Below are 22536 nucleotides of genomic sequence, written 5' to 3' on the forward strand. Positions count from 1 at the left end.
ATCTTCACCATGCTGTTCAAAAGCATTGGCAAACCTTATTTATAGCCAGGTCATTACCTCATAGATACTCAACACCTTTCGTGATTTTTGAGAAGATTTGTAGCTCAGGTTGGTGATAGGTATGTAGGTTAGACTCCTCACTCTCTCGGCGGAGCAGGTAACGGCTGTCTGGTGGTGTTTTTTTAAGTCACGGGTACAGTCCAGTTAGTGTTTTTTAACGGCTAAAATTTAAAGTTTTTTTTAAGCGCCTAGCGGACCCGGAAGCTGGTCTCGCGCTAGCTTATCTGGGAAGGTTTTTTTTCTTATAAAAGCGCGCAGCTCCAAGCCTTCGGCCTCACTCTCTCGGCGGAGCAGGTAACGGCTGTTTGGTGGTTTTTTTTAAGTCGTGGGTATAGTCCAATTAGTGTTTTTTAACGGCTAAAATTTAAAGTTTTTTTTAAGCGCCTAGCGGACCCGGAAGCTGGTGTCGCGCTAGGTTACCTGGGAAAGTTTTTTTTTCCCTTATAAAAGCGCGCAGGCGAGGAACCCGAGGCACTACAGGGGTAAAGCCTCTCGCCCGCCCTCCTCCTCTAACCTAATAATAAGACCTATTGTGGTAAGCAGCTAAGTGCTGCATTTTGCTTGTTTGTTTCTTTAGATCTAGTTTTTAAAGTTTTCCATTTAGAGGGATGGCAGCGAAGGCAGTGCAATGTTCCTCTTGCAACATGTATGAGGTGAGGGAAGCCATTAGCGTCCCTGCTGATTACACTTGAAAGAAGTGCACCCATCTCCAGCTCCTCCAAGACCGTGTTAGGGAACTGGAGCTGGAGTTGGATGATCTGCGGATCATTCGGGAGGCAGAGGTGGTCATAGATCAGAGCTTTAGGGAAGTAGTTACTCCGAAAGTTACAGAGAGATGGGTGACAGTGAGGGGGAGTGGGAGGAAGTAGCCAGTGCAGGGACCCCCTGCGGTCATTCCCCTCAAGAACAAGTATACCGTTTTGGATACTTGTGGGGGGGGTGACTTACCAGGGGTAAGCAACGAGGTTCAGGCCTCTGGCACGGAGCCTGCCCCCGTTGCTCAGAAGGGAAGGGTGGAGAAAGGTAGAGCAATAGTTATTGGGGACTCAATAGTGAGGGGCACAGATAGGCGGTTTTGCGGGGGCGACAGAGACTCACGATTGGTATGTTGCCTCCCAGGTGCAAGGGTACGTCATGTCTCTGATCGTGTTTTCCGGGTCCTTAAGGGGGAGGGGGAGCAGCCCCAGATCGTGGTCCACGTTGGCACCAACGACATAGGTAGGAAGAGGGGTGAGGATGTTAGGCAGGCTTTCAGGGAGCTAGGTTGGAAGCTCAGAGCTAGAACGAACAGAGTTGTTGTCTCTGGTTTGTTACCCGTGCCATGTGATAGAGAGTCGAGGAATAGAGAGAGAGAACAGTTAAATGCGTGGCTACAGGGATGGTGCAGGAGGGAGGGATTCCAGTTTCTGGACAACTGGGGTTCTTTCTGGGGAAGGTGGGACATCTATAAACAGGATGGTCTACACCTGAACCTGAGGGGCACCAGTATCCTTGGGGGGAGGTTTGCTAGTGCTCTTTGGGAGGGTTTAAACTAACTCTGCAGGGGCATGGGAACCTGGACTGTAGCTTTAGGGTGCAGGACCTGGAGTGTAGGGAGGTTAGGAACAAGGCATCGATCTCGAAGGAGGGTGCCTGTAAACAGAAAGGTGGCTTGAAGTGTGTATACTTCAATGCCAGAAGTATAAGAAATAAGGTAGGTGAACTTGCAGCGTGGGTTGGTACCTGGGACTTCGATGTTGTAGCCATTACAGAGACGTGGGTAGAACAGGGACAGGAATGGATGTTGCAGGTTCCAGGGTTTAAATGTTTTAGCAGGGTCAGAGATGGGGGTAAAAGAGAGGGTGGTGTGGCATTGCTTGTCAAGGATAGTACTACAGCGGTGGAGAGGACGATGGAGGAAGACTTGTCATCTGAGATAGTTTGGGCTGAGGTTAGAAATAGGAAAGGTGAGGTCACCCTGTTAGGAGTTTTCTACAGGCCTCCTAATAGTCTGAGAGAAGTAGAGGAAAGTATTGCGAGGATGATTCAGGAAAAGAGTGAAGGTAGCAGGGTGGTTGTTATGGGGGACTTTAACTTCCCAGATATTAACTGGGAAAGCTATAGCTCGAGTTCGTTAGATGGGTCGGTGTTCGTCCAATGTGTGCAGGAGGGTTTCCTGACACAATATGTAGACAGGCCAACAAGAGGTGAGGCTATACTGGATTTGATTCTCGGTAATGAACCAGGCCAGGTGTTAGACTTGGAGGTAGGTGAGCACTTTGGGGACAGTGACCACAACTCAGTGACTTTTACTCTAGTGATGGAGAGGGATAAGTGTGCACTGCAGGGCAAGAGTTATAGCTGGGGGCAGGGAAATTATGATGCGGTGAGGCATGACTTAGGATGCGTGGATTGGAAAAATAGGCTTCAAGGGAAGAATACAGATGATATGTGGAGATTGTTCAAGGAACAGCTAATGCGTGTCCTTGATAAGTATGTACCAGTCAGGCAGGGAGTAAAGGGTCTTGTGAGGGAGCCGTGGTTTAATAAGGAATTGGAATCCCTTGTGAAAGGGAAGAGGGCGGTCTATGTAAAGATGAGGCGTGAAGGTTCAGTTGGGGCGATTGAGAGTTAAAAGGTAGCCAGGAAGGATCTAAAGAGAGAGATAAGAGCAGCGAAAAGGGGACATGAATAGTCCTTAGTTGGTAGGATTAGGGAAAACCCAAAGGCTTTCTATAGGTATGTCAGGAATAAAAGGATGACTAGGGTAGGTATCGGTCCAGTCATGGATAGTAGTGGGAAGTTGTGCGTGGAGGCGGAGGAGATTGGAGAGACACTAAATCAATACTTTTCTTCAGTATTCACTCAGGAACAGGACACTGTTGCTGCTGTGAATATTGAGTCACAAGTGATTAGAATAGATGGCCTTGAGGTATGTAGGGAAGAGGTCTGGGGAATACTGGAAAGGATGAAAATAGATAAGTCCCCTGGGCCTGATGGCATTTATCCTAGGATCCTCTGGGAAGCTAGGGAGGAGATAGCGGAGTCATTGGCCTTGATTTTTATGTCGTCATTGTCTACGGGAATTGTGCCAGAAGACTGGAGGATAGCGAATGTGGTCCCCTTGTTCAAGAAAGGGAGTAGGGATAGCCCTAGTAACTATAGGCCAGTGAGTCTCACTTCTGTTGTGGGCAAAGTCTTAGAGAGAATTGTAAGGGATAGGATTTATGAACATCTGGATAGGAATAATGTGATCAAGGATAGTCAGCATGGTTTTGTGAAGGGAAGGTCGTGCCTCACAAACCTTATTGAGTTCTTTGAGAAGGTGACCAAGGAAGTGGACGAGGGTAAAGCAGTAGATGTGGTGTATATGGATTTTAGCAAGGCGTTCGATAAGGTACCCCATGGTAGACTAATGCAAAAACTACAGAGGTATGGCATTGAGGGTGCATTAGAGGTTTGGATTAGGAATTGGCTGGCTGGAAGGAGACAGAGGGTAGTAGTTGATGGTATAGGTTCATCTTGGAGTGCAGTTACTAGCGGTGTTCCACAAGGATCTGTTTTGGGACCATTGCTGTTTGTCATTTTTATAAATGACCTAGAGGAGGGGCTTGAAAGCTGGGTGAGCAAGTTTGCGGATGACACGAAAGTCGGTGAAGTTGTGGACAGCGAAGAAGGATGTGGCAGGTTACAGCAGGATATAGATAAGTTGCAGAGCTGGGCAGAAAGGTGACAAATGGAGTTCAATGTAGCTAAGTGTGAAGTCATTCACTTTGGTAGGAGTAACAAGAAGATGGATTACTGGGCTAATGGTAGGCTACTTGGTAGTGTGCATGAGCAGAGGGATCTTGGTGTCCATGTACACAGATCTCTGAAAGTTGCCACCCAGATAAATAGTGCTGTGAAGAAGGCATATGGTGTACTGGGCTTTATTGGTAGAGGAATTGAGTTCCGGAGTCATGAGGTCATGTTGCAGTTGTATAAGACTCTGGTGCAGCCTCATCTGGAGTATTGTGTGCAGTTTTGGTCGCCATACTATAGGAAGGATGTGGAGGCATTGGAACGAGTGCAGAAGAGGTTTACCAGGATGTTGCCTGGCATGGTAGGAAGATCATATGAGGAAAGGCTGAGGCACTTGGGGCTGTTCTCATTGGAGAAAAGAAGGTTTAGGGGAGATTTGATAGAGGTGTACAAGATGATTAGGGGTTTAGATAGGGTTGACAGTGAGAACCTTTTTCCGCTAATGGAATCAGCTGTTACTAGGGGACACAGCTTTAAATTAAGGGGTGGTAAGTATAGGACAGATGTTAGGGGTAGATTCTTTACTCAGCGGGTTGTGAGTTCATGGAATGCCCTGCCAGTAGCAGTGGCGGACTCTCCCTCTTTATGGTCATTTAAGCGGGCATTGGATAAGCATATGGAAGTTCGGCGCAACATCGAGGGCCGAAGGGCCTGTACTGCGCTGTATTTTTCTATCTTCTATGTTCTATACACTAGCTCACTGAGTTGGAAGGTTTATTTTCAGACGTTTCGTCACTGGGTAACATCATCAGTGGGAGTCTACGGGGAAGCGCTGGTGCTATGCCCTGCCTGTATGTATAGGTCTTGGTTTCTTAAGGTGGGTGATGTCATATCCGGTTCTTTTCCACAAAATACCATGTCAAAGCCACCACATCGGACAAACATGCAGGGAACTTGCCAACAGGATACGTGAACACCAATTAACTACCAAAAGACACGACCCACTATCACTCGTTTCCATATATACAGACAAAGAAGGACACCATTTTGACTGGATTCTGGATTAGTGGTGCTGGAAAAACGCAGCAGATCAGGCAGCATTTGAGAAGCAGTAAAATCATATTCCTGATGAAGGGCTTTTGCCCAAAATGTCGATTTTACTGCTCCTCGGATGCTGCCTGAACTGCTGTGCTTTTCCAGCACCATTAATCCAGAATCTGGTTTCCAGCATCTGCAGTCATTGTTTTTACCATTTTGACGGGGACAATACAACAAAGAGACCTTGGAGTGCAGATTCATATATACTTGAAAGTGGAGTTGCAGGTAGATATGATAGTGAAGAAGGCGTTTGGTATGCTTTCCTTTATTGGTCAGAGTATTGAGTATAGGAGTTGGGAGGTCATGTTGCGGCTGTACAGGATATTGGCCAGGCCACTGTTTGAATATTGCATGCAATTCTGGTCTCCTTCCTATCGGAAAGATGTTGTGAAACTTGAAAGGGTTCAGAAAAGATTTACAAGGATGTTGGCAGGGTTGGAGAATCTGAGCTACAGGGAGAGGCTGAACAGGCTGGGGCTGTTTTCCCTGGCATGTCAGAGGCTGAGGGGTGATCTTATAGAGATTTACAAAATTCTGAGGGGCATGGATAGGATAAATAGACAAAATCTTTTCCCTGGGGTTGGGGAGTCCAGAACTAGAGGGCATAGGTTTCGAATGGAGAGGGGAAAGATATAAAAGAGACCTAAGTCATAACTTTTTCATGCAGAGGGTGGTACGTGTATGGAATGAGCTGCCAGAGGATGTGGTGGAGGCTGGTACAATTGCAATTTGGATGGATATATAAATAGGAAAGGTTTGGACAGATATGGACCGGGTGCTGGCAGGTGGGACTAGATTGGGTTGGGATATCTGGTTGGCATGGACGGGTTGGTCTGAAGGGTCTGTTTCCATGCTGTACATCTCTATGACTCTATGACTTTATGGCCCTTCCTAGGACAGGTGAAACAAAGACACAATTGAGAATTCTGACAGGCATGGCATTCTTACCAGAACTCCATGAATAAACAAATCAACTTAGATGCTATCTACCTTCCCTTGAAAAAAAGAACCAGAAATGACATCACCCACCTGAAGAGGTGGGACACAGCACCAACGCTTCACTGGAGACTCTCATTGATGATGTTACCTAGTCATGGCAACGAAACATCTGAAAATATATCTTCCAGCTCAGTGAGTGACCTTTCATGCTAATCAACATCTTTAATAGCTGACTTAAAATGACCCCAAAAACAACCAAATCAGTGAAAATATCACACCTTAAGTTAACTTTACATGATTGGAATGGGTAAACCCCAAACTGGACATGAGATATGAACTCTGTTTCTCTCTCTACGGATGCTGCCAGACCTGCTGAGTTACTCCAGCACTTACTGTTTCCAGAATAAAAAAGGAAAGCAAATATTTACTCATGCAAATTAAAAATTCTAGATTTATCTGGCTGTTCTTGTTAAAAGGACTGCAATATCTGAACTGTTCTGATTGTCAGGGAGACTGTTAATCCAGAGACCACTTCAACTCTCCCTCCCACTCCGCCAAGGACATGTAAACACTGGGCCTCCTCCATTGCCGAATCCAAGCTACCCGATGCCTGGAGGAAGAACGCCTCTTGGAACACTCCAACCACATCGCATCAGTGTTGATTTCACCAGTTCTCTCATCTCCCCTCCCCCTACCTTATCCAGATCCAACCCTCCAATTTGGCACCACTGTCTTGAACTATCCTAACTGTCCATCTTCCTTCCCAGCTATGTACTCCACCCTCTGTTCTGACCTATCACCATCACCCCCTACTTCATTTCCCTTTTGCCTTCCAAGCTACAATTCCCCTAGTCCCACATCCCTCCTATTTATCTGTCAGCCCTCTTGGATGCCCCACTTCCCCACATTCAGGCTTATGCCTGAAACGTTGACTCTCCTGCTTCTTGGATGTTGCCTGCCCTGCTGTGCTTTTCCAGCACCACACATTTTTGACTGTTAATACAGAGACCCAGGTAATGTTCTGGGGACCTGGGTTTGAATCCTGCGATGGAAAATAATTGAAAACTGGGTAAAATCTGGAAGTAAGAGTCTAATGTGAATACCTTGTCGATTGTTGGAAAAACCCATCTGGTTCACTAATGTCCTTTAGGGAACAAATCTGCCATCCTTACCTAGTCAGGCCTCCATGTGACTCCGGACACATAGCAATGTGGTTGACTTTTAATTATCCTCTGGGCAATTGGGGACGGGAAATAAATGCCCTCCTCTTGTGAATGAATAAAAAGAAGTTACAGTACAGTCCACTCCTCTCCCTTTCACTAATCTTCTCTGTCAATGCAATCTTTTTTCAGATCTGTTGTTTTTCTCATTGTACCTGATTTGACTCTAATCGCTGCACATCTGGCTCTCTTATTGACTCTGTATTTCCCAATGCTTAACTTTCATTGGTTCAGGATGTCAGCTGTTGATCCCATCATTCACCAAGGTCCAACATGTCCTCTGGGTTTGCTGCATCATGATCAACAAGTTACATTTAAACAGAAGGGTGAAGGCAGCGGGAACAAAATTGAACTGGATTTTGCTGCTCACTGTCCCACATCAGCAAGACCCAACATTTTCAGTAGATTTTAGATCCAAGGTATTGAGATCAAAGCTGACATATTACATTGAAGGGAAGAGCTTGGTCAAAAGCTAAATTAAAAGTAATTGGAAATAAATGTGTTTCAAATATCTGGCAACAAAGTGCCATCAAAGAAATGAAGACAGAGAGACCTCCTCTCATGTACCTAGGCACCAGAAATGACAACAACAGGAACAGCCCTGCTGACCTTGCAAAGGCCTCCTTCCTAACATCTGGGGGCTAGTGCCAAAACTGAGAGAGCTGTCTCACAGTCTAGTCAAGCAACAGTCTAATATAGTCATACTCATGGAATCATAGCTTCCAGACAATGTTCCACACACCAGCATCGCCATCTCTGGATATGTCCTGTCCCACCAGCAGGACAGACCTAACAGAGGTGGGTGGCACCATGGTCTACAGTCAGGAGGGCGTTGCCCTGGGGGCCCTGAACATTGACACTGGTCCCATGCAGTCTCATGAATTCAGGTTAAATGTCAGCAAGGAAACGTTCTGCTGAATACCACGTACTATCCTCCCTCAGCTGATAAATCATTGCTCTTCTTTATCAAACAACACTTGGAGATGGCAAGAGCACAAAATGTGCTCTGGGTGGGGGATTTCAATGTCCACCACCAAGAGTGGCTCAGCAGCAGTGCTACTGACCGAGCTGGTCAGGTCCTAACGGACAGAGCTGTCAGAGTCGGTTGGCAGCAAGTGGTGAGCAAACCAATAAGAATCAAAAACAGACTGAACTTCATCCTCAGCAATCTGCAAGCTGCAGGTGCATCTGTCCATGACAGTATCGGTAAGAGTTACCACTGCACAATCCTTGTGTAGACAAAGTCCAACCTTCTCATCGAGAATACTCTTCATTGTGTTGTATGGCACTATCACTGTGCTAAATGGGAATGACTTCAATTAGATCTAACAACTGAAGACTGAGACTCCATGAGATACTATGGGACATCTGCAGCAGCAGAATTATACTCCAGTACAATCTGCAACCTCATGGCCTGGCATATCCCCCACTCAGTCATTACCACCCAGCCAGGGGATCAGCCCTGGTGCAATGGAGAGTTCAGGAGAGCAGGCCAGGAGCAGCAGCAGGGATACTTGAAAATGAGGTGTCAACCTGGTGAAGCTACCAAACAGGATGACGTGTACGCCATTCAGCATAAGCAGCAAATGATCAGCAGAGCTAAGCGATTCCATGGCCATGTGATCAGATCCATGCTCTGCAGTCCTGCAACATTTAATTGTGAATGGTGGTGGACAATTAGACAGTGCACTGGAGGAGGGGGCTCCACAAATATCCCCACTCTCAATGATGGAAGAGCCCAGGACATCAGTGCTGTGAATGCTTCAGCGTTATCTTTTGCAATCTTCAGAATTGTTGAATGGATGAATCATCTCAGCCACCTCCGGTGGTCCCCAGCATTACAGATACCAGTCTTCAGGCAATTTGATTCATTCGTGATATCAAGAAACAGTTGGAGACAATGGATACTGCAAATAGGCCCTGACAACATTTCATCAAGAGTACTGAAGATCTGTGCTCCAAAACCTGGCAGCTCCTGAGCCAAGCTGTTCCAGCACAGTTACAACACTGGCATGTGCACAATGTGGACAACTGCCCAGGTATGATCTGTACATGAAAAAGTAGTGCAAATCCAATCCACCAACTACCATCCCATCAGTCTACTCTCGACCATCAGTAAAGTGATGGAAGGTGTCATCAACAGAGCCTGCTCAGCAATAACCTGCTCAGTGATGCCAAGTTTGTGTTCCACCAGGGCCACTCAGATCCTGACCATATTATAGCCTTGGTTCAATCATGGACAAAAGAGTTGAATTCTTGAGGTGAGGTGTAAGTGACAGCCCTTGACATCAAGGCAGAATTTGACAGATTGTGGCATCAAGGAGCCCTACCAAAACTGGAATCAATGGGAATTGGGACAAACTCTCTACTAGATGGAGTTGTACAGGAATAAAGGAAGAGGGGAGTGGTTTTGGGGGGTCAAGCATAACCTTCAGTTGCTTTATCAATAACCTTCTCTCCATCATGAGATTAAAGGAGGGATGTTTGCTGATGATTGCACATGCTCAGTACCATTCATGACTTCTCAGATACTGAAGCAGTCCATGTTCAAATGCAACAAGATCTGGGTGATATCCAAGCTTAGATTGACAAGTAGCAAGGAACACTTGTGTACCAAAAAATGCCAGACAATGCCATTTTTAAAAAGAGAAAATCTAATCTTGATATTCAGTGGTATTCACATCACTTAATCCTGCCTATCGAAATCCTGGGTGCTACTGTTGACCAGAAACTGAGCAGGACTCACTACATAAATACAGTGACTACAACAGCAGGTCAGGTACTAGGAATACTGTAGTAAGGAACTCACCTCCTGACTCCCAAAAGCCTGTTCACCATCTGCAAGTTACAATCAGCCATTTGATAGAATACTCCCCATTTGCCTGGATGTGGGCCGCTCCAACAACTCTCAAGAAGCTTGACACCATCTAAGACAAAACAGCCCCCTTGATCAGCACCGCATCCACAAACATTGAGTCACTCCACCAAGGACAGTCAGTTGCAGCAGTGTGTACTATCTACAAGACACACTGCAAAAATTCACCTAGGCTCCTGAGACAGCACCTTCCAAGCCACAACCACTTCCATCTGGAAGGACAGGGACAACAGGTACATGGGAACACCACCACTTGCATGTTCCCCTCCAAGCCACTCACCATCCTGAATTGGAAATGTATCACTGTTCCTTCACTGTCAATAAGTCAAAATTCTGGGATTCCTATCTAAGGGCATTGTGAATCTACCCACAGCACATGGACTGAAGTGGTTCAAGATGGCAGCTCTTCACCACCTTCTCAAGGGGCAACTAGGGACAGGCAACAAATGCTGTCTCGGCCAGTGTTGTTCATGTTCCATGAACAAATTTTAAAAATCAGTGAAGGCAACAGAACAGGTAAATAAGAAGGGTTATAGGAGACTTGTCTTTATTGGTCAAGGCATTGAATACAGGAGCAAGGAGGTGATGATGGAACTGTGTCCAATGTTATTTTGGTTACAACTGGAACATTGTGTGCAGTTCTGGTCACCACACGAGATGATGGATGTGATTGTCTTAGAGAGGGTGCAAAAGCAATTCACCAGGCCGTCACTGAGCTGGAGTGATTCCGCTGTGAAGGGAGTCTAGAGAGGCTGGAGTTGTTTTTCTTCAAGCAGAGAAAACCAAAGGGGACCCTGATTGTTATGAAGGTCATATGCAGGGAGAATATTTTCTCTGTGTCAAGCTATCAATCACCAGGGACAGAGCACGAAGGTAAGGAGCAAGAGGAGACTTGAGGGGAAAAAAATGTCTGGAGAGTGAAACTCACTGCTTAAAGTGATGGTCGAGGCAAGACCCTGAAGCCATTTCCGCACTATTTAGATGGACACTTGAAATATCAGAGCGTAAAAGGCTACAGGTCAAATTCATTCCCATTGCCTGTGCTATTTTTAAGCCCAGCCATGTACCCAGTCATGTCCTGGCATCAGAAGCCACCTTTCAATGGGCATATAGTGGAAGGGAAGCCAAAAAGAAGGGGAGGGCACACAGCTGGCACGGCTGGCACCCACCACAACACAGGGACACCTGAGGGCAGAGAATCCATTCATCAGTTTAATAATGGCCAGGAAGCAGCTGATCCTGAACCTGCTGGTGCATGTGTTCAGTCTCCACACCTTCTGCCTAATGGAAGGAGTTGTGGGAGATCATTACTGGGGTGCGATGGGTCTTTGATGATGTTGGCAGCCTTTCTGCAGCAGCGAGCTACATAAATGGAGTCCATGGATGGAAGGTTGGCTTCCATGATGGTTTGGTCTGTGCACACAACCTTCTGTAGTTTCTTATAGTCCTGGGCAGAACAGTTGCTATACCAGGCCATTATACACTTGGACAGTATGCTTTCAATGGTGCATCAGGAGATGTTGGTGAGCATCCTTGTGGCCAGGCTAAATTTGCTGGCCCCTGAAGGAGAAAAGGTGTTGTTGTGCTTCTTGACTGCCACATCTATGTGGGAAGGTCAGGACAGGTTGTTGGTTATTGTCACTTTGAGGAACATGACCCTCTCCACTCTCCCACCCACAGTTCTGTTTATGTTGATGGGGGCATGTTCTCCTCCTTTCTTTCTGAAGTCAATGATCACTTCTTTAGATTTACTGATGTTGAGACAGATTGTTCTCATTGTACCATGACACCAAGCCCTCCATCTGCCTTCTGTATTTTGACTTGGCATTGTTAGATATCCTTCCCTCTGTGGTGGTGTCTTCAGTGAACGTGTAGGTAACATTCATTTTGAATTTGGCAACACAATTGTGGATACAGTAGGGGGCTGAGAACACATCCTTGGAGGACTCCAGTGTAGAGTGTTATTTTGGACGAGGTGCAGTTGTCTATCTTCACTGATTGTGGTCTGTGGGAGAGGAAGCTGAGGATCCAGTTGCAAAAGGCAGAGCCCAGATCAATATCTCAGAGTTTTGAGATCAGTCTGGAGCACATTGCATGTACTTTCTTCGGATGGGGAGAAGTTTCTCCAGCACAGTCTGATTTTATTTCAGATCTTTCATACCCACAGTATTTTGTTTTTTGTTTCTTACACATCACTACATTGTTTAGCACTGGACTAGAACTGATCCAGAAATGCAAGTACATTGCTTCGCATTGAATGAAAACTGAAATATAGCGCGAAAGTGATTCGTTCCACCCAAGATTTGGTCCTTATAACAAGATGGGTAAATCATTTCTCATGATGTCAGTTAATCCTTTCAGACACTTATTGCCAGAAAGCTCCATTGTTGTATCTATTCAAGGCAGAATTCAATGGCTTTCTGCATATTAAAGAGATCAAGGGATATGGAAAAGGGGAAATGATGCAGGAGAAGTGAGTTGGGGTGGAAACTCAATCACGATCGAGTTAAATGATGGATTTGAGACAACGGACCAAATGGCCTGCTCCTACTCCTATGTCTATTTACCTACACTGAAAAACATTGACCTCAGCTTCAAAGGGAAACTCTCCTGTCATTCTTCAAGATGGCTCCACGGGAACTTTGACATTTACCAAGGATACTTGGTGCTGTGGTTTAACATCTCTTCCAAAAGACAGCATCTCTGACAGTGCTGCACCCCCTCAGGGCCATGTGGAGCATCAGCTAGGAATACACACTCATTCCCTGAGATAGGGGCTCAAGCCTATAATCGTCATCCAGAGACTGGAGTTCTCCCATTGAGCCACTGCTGACACCACGTTCTGGTGTTGGCCTGGCCAATGTCCAATCACACATGAGTGGTCCCAGTTCTGTCTGAAGAGTTGATCTTCTCAGACAATATGTCCCTTCAAAGATGAGTGTTGAAATGTCCCCTATGGTAATCCCCTTCCAACTCCTCCAGGCTGATGTATCCATGGATATGGGACAGACAGTGTGATTGATTGCTCATCCCTCCTTGCAGGATATCATTACAAGGACACGGATACAGTGGGGTCCAGGGCCCAGTCAGGTCACTGTCACCCCCACTAATTTCATGCTCAATGACCTACACTGTCTCCTGGTCCAGCATGCCTCAAAACTAATTTCTTTTGTTTTCACTCCCAAGTGACTTTGCCCTCCGTATCACTACAACCTCCTGCTGCCCCAAACCTTCCGAGGAATCCGTGCTTATCCATTCTGACCTCTTCCATGTCTCTGATTGGAACCACCCTGCCATTGGAGACCAAGCCTTTAGCTGCTCTGGAATTCCTGCAGTATTCCTCACTGTCACTCTTACTGTCTTTGATCCTTGAAGACACTTGTGTAAATCTATTTCTTTCTAGACTGGTCTTAATGTCTCATTATCAGGTTTTGTGTCAAGGTTTGTTTGACTTTGCTTCTGTGAAGAACACCGTGCAGTTTTTACCCTGTGTGAATCTCCACATAGATGCAAGTTGTTGTTGTTTGTCTTGTCTTATTTTGGTATTTTTCAACTTAATTCCAGTTCAGTGGGTAATGGAGCAGAGTCAAGGAACATTAGTCAGAACCTGGCCCCCAACAGCTCTGCAGGAACATCCTGTGTTCAGTCTGATTCTTCCAGATTGTGTGATTGGTGGTGGTTTGGGAGTGAAGGGGACAGACAGGAACATAAGGTTTTCCCAGGAACTGGGAAACACCCAGTGATTGCTGCATCAGAGAACAGCCCTTTAAGAAAAACATGCGGGAAATGTTAACTCTCAGCTCGAACCTGCTGACTTAATCCAGCACAGAGGTGAATAAAATCAACAACAAATTCAACCCTTTCCAAAACAGTTTACTGTGTCAAAATCATCAGCAGAGATTTATATATATATATATATATACACACACACTATCTCGAATATTGAAACCCTGCAGCGATTTAAAAATAGATCAATTTTGTTCTAACAGATTAATCAAAGTACACAGGGAGGAATCAAACTTTTACATCAGTTTCATGATCCACCAGGAAACAGAAATAAACTGAGAATGAATTCAACAAAAATAAACCCATCAAAATACACATGATTAAAATATACTTACAAAAAATATCTTACAAAGAATATGTCAGATCAAAGTGACTTTCAGATTCCATTTTTAGTGTTAGCTATAAAATTATTGTCCATGTAGGCAGCATCACTAACATTGAAACCCTCATTCATAAATCCCCGACACAATCACTAACCAGAGACAGGGTGATTGGGAACACAATGATTGAGAGAAAGAGAAAGGGTTCCATAAATATCCCTGGGATCTTAAAATATGGAGGATGAATGATTAATTATCCCTGATCTGAATAACGTAGTCCTAGTTCCCAATATTCCCCCTACATCTCTCCCACTTTCCTCCAGGACAGCTAGTTGCATGGTAACCCATTCCTCACCATGACCTAGCTGCCTCACAGAGAGCAGGAAGATACAGGGAAAGGTACAATGAGGTGGGGCCAACTGGGACCAGTTGGTACCAGCCAGTGATTAGTTTGATTAACACTAATTTTGCTATTATTAATTTTCAATATAAATTTTACACTTGATTCAAATAAATTTTAATTTGACAGAGTTCCATATGTGCTTGGACAATATTTCTGGTAGAAATATTCTATGCGTGATTGGCTTCCTTTAATATCATGTTTCTGATGACCACTCATAAAATTCCAGACATGGACTGCATTTGACTTTGAGAATTCCTTTTCGATAGCATCATTATTATTGTTCCATCTGTTTTTCTCAAAATACTGTCTCCAGCTCTGGTACGGAATTGGGTAGAACAAGTAGTTGGGCACGTACCCAATCCCTTTGCATTCTTTGTTGAGAAATTGATCGAGAAGATCAGTCCCACACCATTTCTTCAAGTTTCTGGTTATCAGTGTAGGACCCTGTTGGCCCCAAACTGCTCCATTATATTTCTCAACAAAATCAGTCAGGCAGTTCTCCAAAAAGGGATGAGAACGGTTAAATCCCAAAATTCCGTTACTCGCATAGTTTGCTGACTCTGCAACAATGAAGTTTCGAAACTCCAAGGGTTTGAGTGAAATGGTATCCGTGTCCAGATAGATGCCTCCGTACTTCCACAGCAAGGCCAGCCGACAGCCATCAGAGAGCACGTGAATCCAATATCCTTCCTTGCTGGGATCTACCTGTAACAGAATGAAAGGTTTATCACTTATATCTTTTGATATTTTAAATGATCCTTCTCTCCAAATGCAATCCACTCCCTCCACACAATACTCATTGGTTGAGCACTAATTCCTGAGAGCACTTTGTAATGGGCTGCAAGGTAGGTCTTGAGGAGACAGGAATCTGGGCTGGTTCAGTTGTAAACCTGCACAGTCTTTCAATGGAGAAAAGCTGCAGCCAATTTCCCCATTGCCCCCAGCACGGTCTCCATCTTCAACCACAAGAGCCAGTGTCCTGGGAATCATACCACAGCAATGGCAAAAGAAGCACTGAAACATACTCAAAAACAACCCTTCGTGTCTTCAAATTGAGAGAGTATTTCTGAACACATTCCTTACATTGTTCAGTGGCTCGTGCTGAAATATTGATGTGTAAAAGAAATACAGATCTATTTGAAATGAAAATGTGACTTATCTCAAGACTGAATCACTGGATGAGTTGTATCTCACATGCTCAATCAGTCATCCTGCTCTTGTGCATCTGTCTACCTTGGGTATCGATTGAATGTCACAAGAGACAACAAAAACATTCAGGTACAACCTGATAGTTTTATAACTATAAAGTTTGGAGTTTCCCATGGAGACCAATGCTTGGAAAACAATATTCAAACTTCAAACTAAAACTCAAAGGATCAAGCTTTCATAATTTGAGACACCGACTATAACAAATAATTGAAAGTACTATTCATTGAACAAATCTTTGATGGCAAATTATACTTTAAAAAGCACAGAATAGAATAGTACCTCTTCATTTTCTTGACCCAATGGAAAATAAAACTACCCATTGTCCTTTGTGTGTAGATTTTCAATATTAGTGAGTTTTGAGAAGATTTGTAGCTCAGGTTGAGGTTCTGGATGTAGGTTTGCTCGCTGAGCTGGAAGGTTCGTTTTCAGAGATTTCATCACCATACCAGGTAACATCTTCAGTGAGCCTTCGGATGAAGCACTGGAACTCCATCAACAAACACATTGAATTGGATCCTATTTACTACCTCGTGAAAAAAGTACAGGAAATGACATCACCACTGGAAATGATATCACCACACAAAATGACATCACCAACCCAAGGAAACACAAACAGGTAAATAGAAAGTGGGCTACACCACCACTGCTTTATCCAATGGTTCACTGACGGTGTTACCTAGTATGGTGACGAAATGTCAGAAACAAAATTTTCCAGCTCAGTGAACAAACTTACATTCAGACTTTCAATATACCAATTTCAAACCAAAGTTATTCTTAGTTCCCAAAGCAGCTGATTTTTGTTCATTTCTTTTCCAAGACTGGTAACCTTAAAGATGAGAACTATTTTTCCCAGTGAGATTTTCATTTTTGCCCCAGAGAGCCACCCTCTCGCTGAAGCTAAGTGACAGTTTGAGCCTTGTTTCAACTCCCCATAAATCTGGTCTTTCCAATGGGTACACAGGCTTTCACCAACAGACCTTGGTCTCAAGCTTCAGCTTCTCTTGGACCCAGACAGATTCAAAACTCTGTCTTTGATATTCTGTGATGTTTGGAAAATCCTGTAAGCTGATATTCAAAATGATGCTTGTTTTTCCAGGAGATCTTGAACCACATGAGTCTTGTATCCAGGTACAAACATGAAGCAATGTCCTGGAGAGCTATACTCTCTTTCTCCTTGGAATGAAAAGGATAATTTGAAACACAACTGCTGATGAACAACATTCTCAACTCTTTTGAGATCTTGGAAACTCTGTCTCGACTCTTTAATAAAAAAAGGTTCCTCCTATTGTCGAAAACTATTCCTGACTTTTAAGTTGCAATTTGCAACTCCATGGTCCGACGTATTGCCCACTCAACTATTACCATCAAGCCAGGAGATCAACCCTGGTTAAATGGAGAGTGCAGGAGCAGCACGAAGGGTACTTAAAAATGAGGGGCCAACCTGGTGAAGCTGCCAAACAGGACTACCTGCACAGCAAACATCATAAGCAGCAAGTGATAGACAGGGCTAAGAGATCCCTCAAGCAATGGATCAGATCTCAGTTCTGCAGACCTGCCACATCGACATGTGAATTGTGGTGGATGATTAAATAACTCACTGGAGGAGGTGGTTTCACAAATATCCCTATCCCCAATGATGGAGGAGCCCAGCATATCAGTGCAAAACATATTACTGAAGCATTCAGAACAAACTTCAGCTATTGTCAGCTAAATTCAACCAGAAATTCCAAGGGGATGATCCATTTTGGCCTCCTCCAGTGGTCCCTTGCTTCACAGATATTACTATTCAACCAATCCGTTTCACTCCACGTGATATTAAGAAGCAGCAGGAGGCACTGGATGCTGTAATGGTTATGGGCACTGACAACATTCCCACAATAGTACTGAAGATCTGGGCTCCAGAATTTGTTGTTCCCCTCACCAAGCTGTCCAATCCAGCTGCAACATTGGTATTTATCTGAGAATGTGGAAAATTGCCCAGATTGGATCATTAAAAAAAACAGGACAAATCCAATCTGGTCAAACCTACTCCATCAGTCTATACTCTACTTTCAGTAAAGTGATATCAGGTGTGTTGCTGGAAAAGCACAACAGGTCAGGCAGCATCCAAGGAGCTGAAAAATTCCTCATGAAGGGCTCTGGCCCAAAACGTCGATTTTCTTGCTCCTCGGATGTTGCCTGACCTGCTGTGCTTTTCCAGCAACACATTCTCAACTCTGATCGCCAGCATCTTCAGACCTCACTGTCTCCAAAGTGATGGCAGGTGTCAGCAACAGTGCTATTAAACAGCATCTGCTCAGCAATAACCTGCTCGGTGATGCCCAGTTTGGGTTCAATGAGCGCCACTCAGCCCCTGACCTCATCACACCCTTATTTTGAAACATGGACAACAGAGCTCATTTCCAGAGGAACAGTGGGAGTGACAGTCCTTCACATCAAGGTGGAATTCCATTGAGTGTGGCCTCAAGGAACCCAACCAAAACAGGAATCAGTGGGAATCAGGGGCAAACCCTCCAATGGTCAGAGTCATACCTGGAACACAGGAAGATGGTGATGGTTGTTTGAGATCAATCATCCCAGTTCCAGGGCAAGTCTTCAGCTGTTTTTTAGGGAAATGTCCTGGGCCCAAGTATTTTCAGCTGCTTCATCAGTGACATTCCCGCAATCATAAGATCAGAAATGGGGATGTTCGTCGATGGTTGCATCGTGTTCAGAACAATTCATAACTCCTCAGATAATGAAGAAATCCATGTTCAAAAACTACAAGATCTGGACAATATTCAGTCTTTGTTGAAAGCAACATTCACACCACACAAATGTTAGGCAATGACCATCTCCAATAAGAGACAATCTAATCACCATCCCTTGATACTCCGTGGTGTTCCCAAAACTGAATCTACTATTATCAATATCCGAGGGACCACCATTAACTAGAAAGTGCCCGGATCTCACCCAATACCTGCAGTAGCTACAAGAGCAGGTCAGAAGCTGGGAATACTGCAGCAAGTATCTCACCTCCTGACTGCTCAAAGACTATCCATCATCTACAAGGCACAAGTGAGGAGTGTGTTGGAGTACTCCCCACTTGCCTGGATGGGTGCAGCTCCAACAACACTCAAGAGGCTTTACACCATCCAGAACAAAGCAGCCTGATGGAATAGCTCCACTTCCATAAACATTCCCTCCTTCACCATCAATGTTCAGGAGCAGCAATGTTTACTATCTTTCATAAGCACTGCAGGAATTCACCAAGGTTCATGGACAGCATGTTCCAAACCCATGACCATTCCCATCTGGGATGATAAGGTCATCAGATACAAGGAAACATCACTCACTGCAAATTCCTGTCTAAGACACTCACGATTCTGACATGGAAGTCTGTCGCTGTTCCTTCACTGTCAATGGGTCAAAATCCTGGAATTTTCCTGCCTAAGGGGATTGTGGGTCTACTGATAACATACCAACTGCAGAGGTTCAAGAAGGCAGTTTGCACCACCTTCTCAAGGGCAATAAGGGACAGGCAATAAATGTTAGCACAGCTGAATCATGGTGGCAGCAGGGCTATCTCCAGGTGAACATCTTCCAGGTGTAAACCTGCCAAGCTTGTGGAACAGTTGTAATGCACCATATTACATGGAAAGACAAGGTTTCATATGAGCTCAGCTTAGGACATGGTCATCGTGTACCCAGGGAGAAAGAGTGAGGATGAGAGATAAACCAGACAAATGGGATGGAATTCAATGGAAGCAGAGCAGGAACCTCCTGAGATGTCTGAAATATTCCTGATGGATTTACAGGGCAAGATATCAATCATGGAGATGGCAGAGGTAACTTCCACAAGGAAGATCATGGAGAAAGTCACTGGATTGTGGTGTAGCCAGATGGGAAACAGACCTTACAGACAGAGTTAAATAGAAATTCTGATTGTGCAATAGACAATATTTCTTGCAGCCACAACTGGCACCCAAATGGTTTTTTATTCCCAAATTGTATTCACTGAATTGACTGAGTCTCGAGCCCTCTCTCAATCATGAACTGACTGCAGACTTTGGTTCTGTGTTTAACTGAAAAAGAAAAGTTTTGATCATGGTTCCCCTCCAGCTCTGTAACAGAGATTAACTAGTTAAGTCACCAAATAAAACTGCTACCAGCCTCCCGGGAATGGTTTCTTGACATCTCCTGTCTGAGCTTCACCCTCTGGGCTTAAATGCATGAAATTATTTCAACATCGTTCAGGTGTGAAATTAACTGGTATTTACAGATAATCCCCATTTTCTCAAACTTGCATGAGAGAAACACACAGCAAAATGTTGATCTAATCTTTGCTGGATACAGATTGAATTAATATTTTCTGGGAAGTTTCCAAGTTAATATCCCTATTCACAAATGAACAAAGTGCAAACTGAACAATTGAGACAAATGCTGATTTTCAAAAGGAAAATAATCCTGGTTTTCTTCCACATTCTGCAATGAATTAACTGGATCTGAAACTGAACCTCAATCCAAAAGCCATAGGACTTCCAATTCAGCATGACATGTCACTGGAGACATATAGAACCTGGGATTCAGCTTGTCAGGAAAGCTAATTATTTCATCTGTCAGATTGATATCTAAGAGTAGGTTTTACCATACACGGTTCCTTACCTTCTCATACCATCCAGCCAAGGGCGTGTTGTTGAACAATTCTTTAGGATTCAAGGGCAAGATGATGACATTCTTGAATGAAGAAAGCAGAGGGATGGCTTTGTACTCAGGTTCCCGAAACGCAGATACATTCCCAGTGAATGCTTTCATAAAGAAATAGACAGGTTTGTTTGGGTTTAGTCTTGCTGCTGATTCGATGCTGCACATGACCAATGGTTTAGGATTTAGTTCACTGGAAGTCTGTAAAAAAATAATTCCGGGCTCTGTGGTTGGGTGTGGGCCTTTCACAGTCATTGTGGTTGCAGGGGAGACCTGGTTAGATATCACCCATTTCAGCTGGCCAGCATAATTTTGCAACTTTTTTCTCAACTCAGTTAAGTTGAAGTATCCTTTATTCAAAGAGGAATATAACAAAGTGTGGGTGATAATGGCAATTACTGTAATGAGGAAAATTAAGAATGATTTGCAACTCCTCTTCATGCTGGAGATTGTTGTTTGAAGATTTCTATGAAAAGAAAGAATGATTAACGTGAATGTAAATCAGCCCCCTCATACTATTGTGTAACTATACCTGAGCAAACATCAATTATGAGGTCAAATGCCAAACATCAGTCGCTGGAAATTGAAATGGAAATTGAAATACAAATGGAGACTGCAGGTCTGGTAGCATCAGTGGAGGAACAGGCAGAGCTAACATCCATTAGACAAGGTTACGGTGCATCGGAAACCCATCACCTCCGGTCTCCACCATTGACAATTTGGGATGTAAGGCCCAAGCTCATCTTTCCACACAGTTGACCCATCTCAAATTGGCAAATTAATAACTACCATGGGAACACTTCATGGCCTATTCCCAACTGGGCTGCAATTTTCTCAGTTGCAGGAGAAGACACTTAATGGGCAGATCAGTGTGAGCAAGCTTTCAGTGGTGGGCTGGACCCTTGATCTGCACTCTTTTGGTGGTAATCATCATATTGGACATAGAACTGGGCTGGGTTTGTGCGTGGGGGCATGTGGAATGCTGGAGGATTGTCAGGCTGAGCACCGAACCCCCTCTGATCCACAATGTCACAAAGGTCGACAGCATGATAAAAGACCTTCGACCCAAATTATCCATGCTGTTCAGTTTTCATAATTAATCTCGTCCCATTTGCCTTTGTTTGGTCTGTGTCCCTCCATACCTATCCCATCCATGTACCTGTCCAAATGTTTCTTAAATTACAAAATTGGATTCACTTCCATCACTACCTCTGTCAGCCTGTTCCAGACACTCACCAAGCTCTATGTGAAAAGTTGCCTCTCTGGACCCTTTTGTATCTATCTCTCCCCTCTCACCTTAAATCAATGCCTTCTTGTTTTAGACTCCCAAACCACAGGGAAAGGCTGATGGCTATCTACTTTATTTATGCCTCTCATGTTTTTATACACTTCTATAAGGTGACCCCTCAGTCTCCTCAGCTTCAAGGAAAAATTCCCAGCGTATCTAACCTCTCAAACCTTCCAATCCTGGTAAATCTTTTTTGCTCTTTTTCGAGTTTATTGATATCCTTTGAAACTCTCCTATCGAATTTAAAACTAGCAACACAGAAAAGATTTCTCCTGTACAATAATTTGTGAACATTCGACAGCACAAGAGCTAGTTTAAGAAAAATTACCAACTTTACTTCTTAAAGTATAACAGAGCATAATTAATTAACAACTATTTACAACTCTTCCGCTAACCTATCTTTTACCTTCCCTTCCGCAAGATTAGTCCAATAAACGTCCCAATTACGATTTACAAAACAACACTTCTTATCTCAGAACCATGCAGCTTTAGCTTCTCCTCTGTATTTTGGTCTTTTCTTCTTCTTGGGGATTCTACTTCACAGGTTACTGATCGATAAAGGTACCTTTAAGAGAGCTATTTCTCATGCAGTCTTTTTACATGCTGGTAGCTTGGCAATTCTCCTCTCAATTTTCCCCAGCCTTATACCCCCAGAGCTTCAAGTTGTGTCATTGGCTTTTAATATTGTCAATATACTAAATTCAAACTGGATTGGAGTTTGGTATTTTTCAGGGTATAATTTAAACTGATTGGCCTAATTCAAATCTGTTTTGTCATTTGCAGGCAACCAGATAATTTGGCTTCGACCAAGTGTTACCTTATTGAGAACACTTGTTGCTGTCAGGTAGTTGTACCAGCTTTTAACTCTCTTAAAGGTACAGTACACCCACAGCTTCAGAACACTTTCTCTCGTAGGGCAGCTGGAACTGTATACA

General features: G+C 44.1%; 1 protein-coding gene across 1 annotated transcript; it reads right to left on the bottom strand.

The window, feature by feature from the left end:
- Positions 1 to 14535: 14535 nt before the first annotated feature.
- Positions 14536 to 20568, bottom strand: LOC132821391 (alpha-1,4-N-acetylglucosaminyltransferase-like). Its single transcript, XM_060833971.1, has 2 exons — positions 20275 to 20568; positions 14536 to 15126 (listed from the first exon to the last, which is right to left on the bottom strand). The coding sequence occupies exons 1-2, from the start codon at positions 20566 to 20568 to the stop codon at positions 14536 to 14538; spliced, it is 885 nt and encodes a 294-aa protein (XP_060689954.1).
- Between the last annotated feature and the right edge of the window lie 1968 nt (positions 20569 to 22536).

The sequence above is a fragment of the Hemiscyllium ocellatum genome, chromosome 13, assembly GCF_020745735.1.
Source record: "Hemiscyllium ocellatum isolate sHemOce1 chromosome 13, sHemOce1.pat.X.cur, whole genome shotgun sequence".
Classification (NCBI taxonomy): Eukaryota; Metazoa; Chordata; class Chondrichthyes; order Orectolobiformes; family Hemiscylliidae; genus Hemiscyllium; species Hemiscyllium ocellatum.

What these genes read in the sequence shown, in the direction of transcription:
- LOC132821391 (XM_060833971.1), bottom strand. Translation starts at nt 20,568, where the DNA reads ATGACTGTGAAAGGCCCACACCCAACCACAGAGCCCGGAATTATTTTT. An exon ending in TGGCTGGATGGTATGAGAAG is followed by an intron (nt 15,127 to 20,274) that starts GTAAGGAACCGT and finishes ATTCTGTTACAG; the next exon opens with GTAGATCCCAGCAAGGAAGG.